Raw genomic sequence first — 11,254 nt, forward strand, 5'->3', positions numbered from 1 at the left:
CCCAAGAGGGGAAGGATCGGGTTCTGCTCCGTGCCTGGGGCTTCCAGGCCTTTGCCTGCATGACAACACTGCTGGCGAATCCAGCCTCCTGACACCCGGCAGTTTGTCTCCTAGACTCCCTCGGAACAAGATGAAGCTGCCGGTCTTCTTTTGGGGAAGCTGGGACATCATTTACATAAGAATTCTAAATTCCCGATGCTCCCAGACCGAGCTGGGGAAATGCCCCAGCCCAGATCTTAACTGAGATCCAGATTCCCTGAGTGGAAAGAGCTTTCCGAGAGCCCCTCTTTGCTGATTCATCCAAATACAGCCAAACAGTATCGTGTCATGGAAAGTGAGCAAGAATGAAAGCGAGCCAACCACTTCTCATCTCTTGGGATCCATTTCCTCATCTGTAAAAGGGGAACTTTAACGAGTCCTCCCTAGTTCTGTATCAACAATGCTAATAGCCAGAAATTCACAGAATTTAAGGGTTTGCTGTGACCTTGGATGTGACCTCAGTAGCATCCCCCTTCTATTATATCTGACATACTATAAAAGTCTCTTCTGGACACATCCATTCTATGCTATATGAAGTCCAGCATCCAGTACTGAGAGGCCCTGAACACCATTCAGGGTCTCCTCGAGCCAATTCCTGAACTCTTCTTCTTGTCCAGTTTATCCTTCCCCCTGACCTTGAGTCCCTGTGATAGCTGTTGAGCTTTCTCCAGGTCTACTGAGTGATCCTAGACCAGCCGGCTCACCCATTGCACACATACATGGGAAGTAAATGTGCGAATCAGAATTCTTAAGATGGGAAGCACTCAATGGGTTCCAAAAGGATTGCTCCATTTGCTGCTGTGGCCTTTCCTCACTTGCCTATTTGGACCTGGAGAAATAGGTCAAGGGAACTTGCTGCAATTAAAAGTGGTACTGATTTTGACAAGTAGCAAAGGAGACTCCAGAGAAGTCTTTATTTAAAGTATTTAATGTTAAATACTGAGAGAGAGACAGAGAGAGAGAGAGAGAGAGAGAGAGAGAGAGAGAGAGAGAGAGAGAGAGAGAACAGAGAGACAGAGAGCTCTGGATCTGGAGTCCATGAAACCTTATGGAGTCAGTAGACAGGCTTCAAAACTTGGATGGAAAATGTTTTTATTTTTACTCATCTCAAACTGAGATTTGGTCTTTTCTCCAACTATTTACATGAAACTTGATTTTAAGAAGAGGACAAGACCTACTAGATTGCCAGGGAGTTCTCTAAGATTCAACAAAGGTAAAGAATCCCTGACCTAGAGGAAGTCAAGTCAACAATAATATTAAGCACCTACTATGTGTCAGGCACTGTGGTAAGCAATGGGGATACAAAGCTTCATAATCCTGGACTTATTGATTTCCACATCATTGTGGTTTTTAAGAGAATTGTAATAATGTGTTGCTGTTGCTGCTTTTAAGAGAACTGTAATAATGTGTGTTGTTTTTTAAGAGAACCGTAATAACGTGTTATTGTTTTTAAGAGAACTATAATAATATCTGTTATTGTTGTTGTTTTTAAGAGAACGATAACAATGTGTGCTGCTGTTGTCTCACCCAGGAGGGCTTGAGAAATCAAATATTTATTTACATTTATGCATCAAAGAGCCAGGATTTCACAGGGTGGGGAAGAAGCTACTTGGGGACCTGGTTCCAGTCTTGACAGTGATAGTGCCCAAGTCTAGGATTCTGCCTATAAAATGATTGATTCACTCAGGTCCTTTAGAGCTCCAAGTCTCTGAGCCTTCTTAAGTCTTCTTAGCCTTCTTACATCTTTTCACCCTCCATAAGCAAGGAAGCTGTTCTGGGAGGCCTCTGACACCTATCTATGTCTTCAAGCAAGTCACTGATGAGAAGGCTGAAGAAAATGGCCCAAGGACAGGTCACTGAGACACTCAGCTAATGAAGCACGAGGGCAGGGCCTGTTGGTATGTCACATGCTGCCCAGTCCCGTGGAGCTGCTTTAAGGTCAGAGGAGATAAGTTTCCTGAAGGAAGGGACTGAGGTTTTTGGTGGTGGCGGCTTTTAAGTTTGTTTGGTTTTTGGCCACTGTATCCCAAGCACTGTGCACTGTGGGTAGCGCCTCAAAGGTGACGTTGATTGACAGAATGGTCACATAGCTAATAAGTCGCCAAATCAGGCTCTGAAGCCAGGTACCAAGTCCCCAGTCCCTGCCGTGCCTCCCTCTTAATTTGTCACGAGGATAACATGAGACAATGTCCCTATAACACGGTGTACCTGAATATTAGCTGTTCTGGAGACAGTGGGGCATGATGTCAAGTGAGTAAGAAGGATCTTCAGAAAATCCCTGCACTTTCTCAAGACTTCACTTCCCTCATCTGGAACAACGAGAGAGTTAAGCTAGAGGGAATGTGAGGTCCCAATAAGCTCTGAGCCCGAGGGTCTTAGAAGAAAGGTCAGGAGGTAGCAGACTCCCAATCACGGGACGTCTCAAACAGACCAAATGGCCACTTGTTGGAGATAGTGTAGAAGGACTTTCTGTTCAAGAAAGCGAAGGGTTGGGTGTTCCCCAAGTCCTTTCCAGCTCTGAGATACGTGATAAAAAGGGGAAGCAGTAAGATTCCCAAAGCAGAAGTTGCCATAAGCTTTAATGGATCGCCTCTAACTCAGAGAGGGATGAACCTAAACCCTGCTGGGATTGTCCACAGGCTTTTATTTCTCCAATATAAATGTGGATTATCTATCTTTTTTATATTGAATTTTTACTTTCCATTGCAAATTCTCTCCCTCTTCACTTCTTGCCTCAAGAAAGCAAGAAATAAAAAAAAATCTATCATAAGTATAAAGTCATACAAAAACAAATTCTGGGGAAAAAGACATATATGTGTATGTATGTATACATACATACATACATACATATATTTTATATATATATATACATACATAAATATGTGTATGTGTGTGTCTGTGTGCTTGTATATATCTCCCTGAAGAGGCAAGAAATAAAAAATCTATTACAAGTATAAAATCATGCAAAAATTTTGTTTTGCATGACTTTATACTTGTAATAGATTTTTTATTTTTTAAATTTATTTTATATATATATACACAGACATAAATGTGTGTGTGTGTGTGTGCTTGTATATATATCTCCTTGAATCTAAAGTCTGAATCCATCAGGTCTCCTTCTGGAGGGGGATAACACGTCTCAGCTTAAGTCTTTGGGAACCTTGGCGGGCCATTGTGGAGCCAGAGTTACTAAGTATTTCACAGCAAGTTATCTTTCCACTGTTACTATCCCTGTATAAATTGTTCTGGTTCTTTTCACTTCGCTCTAGATCAGTTCACACGGGTCTTCCCAGCTTTTTCTGAAACCATCCCCTACGTCACTGCTTATAACCCTGTATTTATCCCATTCATATGCCATGAAATGAAGGACACCTGTCATCCTCCCCCTAAAGTTTCCATCATCCCTAACTCCAAGTGCATCCAAAGCAGGAGAGCGTGTTTGCCAGCAAAACACCAGGCCGTTGCCATGCAACTAATTATGCCAGGTCTGTAATTAGGCAAATCGGGTGTGAGGACTGGCTTTTGCCTTTGCCTTCACAGGTGATCTCTGCACAGCAAGTGGGGCTCATTGGGAGGGGAACAGTTGTCCGCTTCATTTTAAACTAAATCACAGCAGCCTTTGGCAGCAGAAATAACACTGGAAACCAAAGACCTGATTTCAAATCCCATCTCTCCTACTTGTGACCGCTGCAACTTGGGCAAGTCGCCTAATTTCCTCGGAGCCTCAGTTCTGAAGGTGAAAAGGTTGGATTGGATAGCCCTTAAAGTCCTTTCCCACTCTAAATATTCTAGGAGCCTCCCATCTTAAATGCTTCAGTTTTTCCTTCTGGGAAATGATAAAGATGGTCCTTGAGCTTACTTCCAGTTCTAGGTCCATGAGTCCATGACTTTCTTTGCAAATGGGGGGCAAGGAGGATGAAGCTGTGGAATTACATATTTGTGACTTAGTCAGGAGTAACACCTGCCCCTAGGAAGATCTCAAGTAAGACCTTTTCCCATGATGCCCTCCTTGATGCCTAGGGGGTAGAAATGAGCCTGGAGTCTCCCCAGGTAATAGAGTCAGAGGTTCAGCAGGTCCTGTGACCTTCATGGAGGCTGTGACAGAACAATATGTGAAGACCAGTCCATCTGAATTCAAAATGGTGGCACTGTCAAGAGCTCAGACCAAATAAAGGACGACTGGATCCTAACCAATCACCAAATTAGCTGGCAGGGTTTGAAGATGGTGGGAGCTGAGACAGAGCAGGAATAACCACAACAATAACATCCTTTGATGTTCCTCATCTGTAAAATGGAAGTAAAAATATCAACCTTCACAGGGCTGTGGGGAAGCTCAAATAAGGTTGTCTCTGAAATATGCTCTTAAATCGTCAAGCTTGGTGCATATTATTCTCTGAATAAGTAAAATGAAATGAGTAGAGAACTTTTTTCACAGTTTGAGGTAAACTGAGGATCATAACCCAGTATTCATTCCATCCCTGCTGAATTCTAATGACAATATAATAAATAAACTCATTTGGCTTGAGAAGAGGCTGGACCTCTCCTATGATTTTATTGCTCTAAGGAACACCCAGTAGAAACTCCCTCCACCAATTCAAATTAGCCACTCATCTGGAACTGAGGGCATTGGGAGTTTTCCTGGGGCCTGTGGTTAATTGACTTGCCAGGAGCCACACAGCCAAGGTGTGTCAAAGACTCATTCCCAAGTCTTGTTTTTTTTTTTAATTTCCAGGCCAGCCCTTTGTCCATTATACCTAACTGCCTCTAAATCATTTTAAGGAACAAATTGAAATGTGAATGTGAAATTTCTCCTCAACCAATGCAGAGCCCTTCCTGTGGCCACTAATGATGTTCTGATCATGTCTCCTCCCTGCTCCAGAAACTCCAATGGCTCCCTATTGCCTCTAGAATAAAATATAAAATCATTTTTGGTATGGATATCCATTTATTTTACCTCCAGACTGATGACATGTTACTATCCTTCCTACTTTCTCTTCTCCACCAATCTGACCTACTTCCTATTCGTTGCAAGCATCTCCCACCTCCATGTCTTTGCCTTTGCACATGCTGGGAGTACCCCACTTCCTCACCACAAATCTCCTAGAGAAATGGCTCTGACTGTTACCCCTGCCTGGGATGCATTTCCCTCCTCCTCTTAGCCTCCCAGAATCCCTCATTTCTTCCAAGCCTCCACAAGAACACGATGAACAAAGCAGACTAGTTTCCTATTATCCCAGGCCACAAAAATGATACATGAGTAAGAAGTATCCACAACGGCCACAAAAACTTTGCTCATGGCTCATGATGTCAAAGTAAAGTTTCAAAATCACCGGGGCTCTTTTCTCTGAAATAAGGTTTTACAAGCTTTAGTGGAGTCATTGGATTTCCCAGAAGGAGCAACAAGCAATCAAAAGCCAGAGGGGAGAGTTCGAAGGGAAGAGACTGTATTATTGAAAACCTAAGCCGAGACCTTTGTCATCTATCCCCCTTCCAAGGAAAGCCATGGTGCAAAACATACCTGAAAGGAAAACATCCCTGCACCTGCCCCTGGGCGTGGAATAACAGGGAAGACATCAACGTTTGGAACTTGCTGTCATTGTTCAAATTGCAATTCATATTGCACCTTCTTCCTGCTGGACCTGGGAACATGGGCCTGCAGCAAGGTGCTCTCCCCCATTGACTCTATTCCCAAAGCAACTTTACAGCTTATATGGCTCCATGTGACCAGAACCATCAACTAAGAACCAACCAGGAGAACCATCGACTAATGGCCAACCAGGATCAGAATTCGGGCTGGATTGCAGGGGTTTGGCCCGAGGCATTGAATTTACAGAAGACCAACAGCCCTTGCTCTCCTTAGGTGTAATATCACTAACAGATCTTATCACCAAGTAGCAAAAATAAAAGTTAAAATTGGAAACTTCTGGATGGCAGCAGTTGTGACTCTCTATTCCTCCTTTCCCAGTGGCTTCTTCAAAAGGGACCTCGCAAAGATATTCCAAGGGGCCCTAACAATGGTGTTCCCCTCCACTCCCTAACTGAGGACATCTTCCATGTTATTTTCCAATAATTCCTAAATAGATCTCTGCTGCTAATGTCCTGACCAGGCCTACAGGGATGACATCCAGATTTGGGGACACAAGTGGGACCCTGCCTCTGCATCTTACCTGTGAAGTAGCCTTTTACCTTCAGGTAACCCACAGCCAGCCTGAGGATGGAAAGTTTATCCAGCCGGGCCCGGACATCCTCAGGAAAGGGCAACAGGTTGGTCAGTTTGTTGAGTTCCTGATTCAGACGGTCCCGGTGTCTTTTTGAAGGGTTGGACTTGGTGCCCTCAGGAGTGGGTGGCTTGGGACTATTAGATAGGGGACAAAAAGGAAAAGGAGATTATGATCAATTTAACTAGGTGGGTCTGCGTCTATTTTTTTTATTAAACATTATCCAAACCACTGAAATTTCTAAGCCGCTACCCCCTGGTAAAATTATCCCAACCCTACTGCTCCTCAAAGGTGCAGCCCAAATTCAGCATCTTCCAAATTGAGTCTCATTTCTGAGCGTCCTCTGCTCATAACTTCTGTAAGAATAGAAATAGTTCTGCAGATTTCAAAAATAAAACCTGGAAAGACTTACATGAACTGATGTTGCGTGAAGTGAGCAAAATTGAGAGACACAATAACAGTAATATTGTGTGGCAGGCAGCTATGATCAACTTAACTCTTCTCAGAAATATAATGATCCAAAGCAATTCCAAAAGACTCATGACAAAAAATGCTTCCACATGCAGAGAAAGAACTGATAAGAATTTCCATTCAGATGGAAGCACACTATTCTCATTCTTTGCTTTAGAGACATTTTCCCCTTTTGCTCTATTTTTTCTTTCACAATATGACTAATGTGGAAAGATGTTTTACATGACTGCACATGTATAACCTGTATCAGATTCCTGCCTTCTCAGGGAAAGGATAAGAGAGAAAGGATGAAGGGAGAGAGAAAAATTGGAATTCAAAATCTTTCAAAAATGACTGTAGAATGTTGTCTTTATGAGTAACTAGAAAAGAAATGAAATACTATTTTTTTAAAAGAATAGCTCTATTCCAAAATTATTTTCTATTTTTGTAACTCTGAGAAAGTAACATCCCCTAGCCCCAGTTTCCCCATCTGTAAAATAGAGATAATATCATCTTCCTCCCTAGGTTTTTAGAAGAGTCAAATAATTTAGAGAAAGCCAAATGGATAGAGAGCTAGACAGAGGATAAATAGAGAGATAAATGGATGGATCGATAACTGCTGCACGGATAGATAGAATTTTGCATATATAAAGATGCTATTTTTATCTTCTACTCTTCATGTACCTATCCATGTACACATCATCTCCTCTAGATAAGCTATAAGCTCCTTGAAGGCATAATTATTTCATTCTTGTGTTTGTCTAACACAGTGAATGCCACTTGATATTTACATAATAAAAGCTTGTTGAGTGATCGAGTAATTAATATCAGCTAGTCTTTATGTATCACTTTACATTTTACGAATCACTTTACCCCATTTAATTTGAGCAACAATCTGACGCAGTGGGTGCTTTTACTATTTTTTTCCAGAGGGAGTAACTGAAGTGTTCTTGATTAGCCCCATTTTACTGATGAGGAAGTGGAAGCTAGATCCTTTTGGCTTCTTTACCAACTGGGAAGCTTCTTTAGCCCCCCAAAATCTGCCAGAAGTTACCCCCGGCTGGCACAAGCTTACAGAGCTAGCCCCCCTCCTTGCCCCTCAATATTCAGATTTGGATCACTTTTACTTTATACTCCAAATCAGATACGATCCTTTCCTGAACATCTCTCTCCTGTTCTTTTGGATTCTTAAACTGTGGGTCATGGAGTCGAGTACCAATGTAGGGGTCACAAAATTATGATTTATTATCAGTAAATATTTGATTTTTTACTTTTATGTACCTATATATCCAGGGTCTCAGGCACAAAAAGGGTTGCAAGTGGAAAAAGTTTAAGAAGCCCTGATTTAGAGAACCAGGCTCGAGGAAGGCTTGTATCTTTTAAACACAAATCTCAAAGGCTAAAGGTAGTAAGGGCAGCCCCTGAGAGGAACACTGACCTCATCCATTTCTTGGTGGCCACAGGCTTTCAGGCCAGGAGACGGCAAAGGGCCTAAAGGCCTCTGTTTCAGAAAAGTTTCCTCCACTTGGACCCTGAGGGAGTCAGACCTGGACCTCAAGCCTGGGCCAGGGACTCTCTCAGAGGATGAATGAGCCTCCGCTCATCTTAGCCTCCACTAAGCTCAAGCTCACCTACTCCTGCTCTCCCCAACATCCTGCCATTCATTGCCCTTTCTTTTTCTCCATCACAAAAGGAGAGGCCATACTTCTGAAGAGATACAAGGGGAGGCCCCGGGGTGTAAAAGATCACATTATCAGATTTGTTGGGTGTGGTGATTGCTTCTGCTTATTTTTTCTTCTTCCTTTTTCTTTTTAATTCTTCATTATAAGGTATAGTTCTGGTAGAAGGAGAGAGGGAAGGTTGGAAGGGGGATTAAACCATCTAAAAACAAAAGATGGATTTAAAGAAATATTTATTTTATTTAAATAAATTTAAATATATTTAATTTATTATCTATACTTATATAACATATTTATGTATATTATATATATTTATATTATATAATATATATCATATTAATATATAAAAGATATATTATATATATTAATAATATTAACATAAATTTTTAAATAAATTTAAATAAATAAAAAATAAAAATGGATTTAAAAGGGGGGAGCTCAGCAGTCTGCAGAAGATAGCTCAGGGTATCTTAATCTTGGATTCTGTGACTAGTTCTTCAAGGGGGAAGCCTATTTCCAAACCCTTGCAGGCAGCCCCCTTTAGAACAGCTCATCCCCAGCCTTCAAAAGCACTGACTCTCCGATCACTTGCAGCCACAGGTTTCCAGCAACTCCCGTGTCCAAAGTGGAATTGTTGGGCAATAATTCCGCAAATGAAAGTCGCGATTTCTGTGTGTGCGAGAAGAACCTGCCACAGCCTGCAGAAGAATGTTGGCTACTTTCCTCCCTTAGGGGAACTCCCACGTTTCCAGCAGGATGGTATTGATCAGCCTTGCCCCACAATCCCTAGAAGTGGAAGCCAATGAGGCGGGTTTTCTATTTGATTGTGAGCTGGTCACCATGGGAAGTGCTTTATCTCAGGACTAACAGCTCCCCAAAAGCCAAAAAACAGTGTTATCTGTTGGAGAGAGGCAGCCACTGGCCCTCCCTTCATCTGAAAAAGGTCCAGGAGGAGGGGGTGTGTGTGTGTGTGTAATGTCTTCCTCCAAACAGCCCCGCCCCGAGATAATATCAGACTATACTGGTGAGAGTAGAAAGGGACCTCGAAGTCCACTAATCCATCATTGTACATGTAAAGAAGAGCACTGACTCTCGAGGGGCTGGAGACCTGCCCAGGGTCATTCACAGATCAAACATCAGAGGCAGGACTTGAACCTGAGTCCTCAGTTTTCAAAGTCAGTGCAGTTTCACAGGATTGGTTAATTTTGCCAGTTCCTTCTCCCCTCCCCCTTTCTTTTTTATACTTTAAGATAAGGGCTGGTTCTCTGGGAGGAGAGAAAATCACATAGGGAGAGAAGGAGTGATTGTCTAATGTCACTGGCCAAAGTCCCAGCTGAGGTGCTTTTGCCGCAATATCATGACAGAAAAATCATTTAACCAGTCATCCTTAAGGAGCTTTTTAAAAGGACATTAAAAAAGAGAGGGGAGGGGAGAAGGAGAGGGGGGAGGGAAAGAGGGGGAAAAGAAGAAAGGGAGGGGGGAGGAAAGAAGGAAAAGAGACACAGAGAGAGAGGGAGGGAGAGAAAGAGGGAGCGGGAGGGGGGAGGAAGAGAGACAGAGACAGAGAAGGAGAGAGAGACAGAGAGACAGAGAGACAGAGAAAGAGAGGGAGAAAGAGAAGGAGAGAGGGAGGGAGGAGGAAGAGAGGGAAAGGAGAGAAAAGATGGTATTTACCACAATAAGGTCAGTTGGCATAGACTATGCCCCACAAAATCCTGTAACATCCTCTCCTGTCCCCTTGTATCTAGCCACTTCGGAGAAAAGTAGACTTAGAGGTCTTGCATGGTCAAGGAGTAGTTCCTCTCCTCCCCAACAGCTAAATGTCCTTTTTACCAAATTCATGTGAATGCTCAAGAGTTTTCCCTGGATATGGTGAAGTCTCTTTTCTTGGCTGCTTATAAAGCCCTGAGTCCCTTCTGCACTTGAAAGACAATGACCCAATCACTATAAACCAGCTGTTTGGGGGACACCATCTAGGGCATGGGTGGGAAGCCAGGAGCTTCTGCTCTTTCCTAAGAGAGGAGGGAGGTGATATCTGCAAAAGCTAATTAATGTTAAATTATTTGGAATCAGATTGCTAGTCACTGTTCTTGAGCAGGGAGGGCTTAAGTCAATGGCCATACAGAAGAGAAACCCAGCAACTTCTCAGGAGACCCGCCAAGACCCTTTGGGGAGATCCAGCAACTGGGCTCTGGGAAAGACACCAGAGAATACCCAGAAATTGAACGTCTCTTGTCCAAAACCCAACATGGCCTAGAAGAGACACTCAAGCAGTGTCTGGGCCAGAAGAGGGATGGGCTTGCCAGCCACAGCTCCACTTAGAGTCTTGCAAGTTCAGATCTCCCTCAGTAGAAGAAGTTCCCCACTCTAAAAAGATAGAGGTGCTTGCAATGTGAAATCCTAATTAAGCTCTAAAAATGGGCTGCCCGTCCCATGTGACAAGGCCCTGGGATCTCACATATAGACACTTACCAGCTATAAGTTATTGCTTTCAAGACTTGCCTGAGTGCACACACTGGGGAGACCCCACAGGACACAGGCCTGAAGACTCAATATTTTCTCAGTTGCCTGACATTCTGTTCAGTGACTCAAGCATGGGTGAGACACTGACTTTACATCTTTGGGAGAGCAACGATATCCCTGCGGAGTCCCTGGGAAATGTACCAGTCATACATTTTACATATGAGGAAACTGAGGCAAGAAGCAAATGAGCACATTTGAAGTCATCAAGGAGCTCCAGTGAAGCCGCAGAGCTTCAGGGAAACTGCAAAAGCATCATGAGGGTTTTACAGATGCTAGCCAACATTTCTGTGGGGCTAAACATTTACAGAGCGGCTTCCTGCCGCTCTCTCCTTTGATCCTGAATAC

At 43.1% G+C, this 11,254-nt stretch overlaps 1 protein-coding gene across 1 annotated transcript in view; it reads right to left on the reverse strand.

Moving 5' to 3' along the window:
• Positions 1-11,254, reverse strand: part of LOC100916736 — a 71,594-nt gene that overhangs the window by 54,627 nt on the left and 5,713 nt on the right. Inside the window, exon 2 of the mRNA XM_031968261.1 lies at positions 6,207-6,394. Coding sequence (XP_031824121.1) covers positions 6,207-6,394 — 188 coding nt within the window. The remainder of the gene's footprint in view (positions 1-6,206; positions 6,395-11,254) is intronic.

Source organism: Sarcophilus harrisii, chromosome 4, assembly GCF_902635505.1.
Source record: "Sarcophilus harrisii chromosome 4, mSarHar1.11, whole genome shotgun sequence".
In the NCBI taxonomy this organism is placed as follows: Eukaryota; Metazoa; Chordata; class Mammalia; order Dasyuromorphia; family Dasyuridae; genus Sarcophilus; species Sarcophilus harrisii.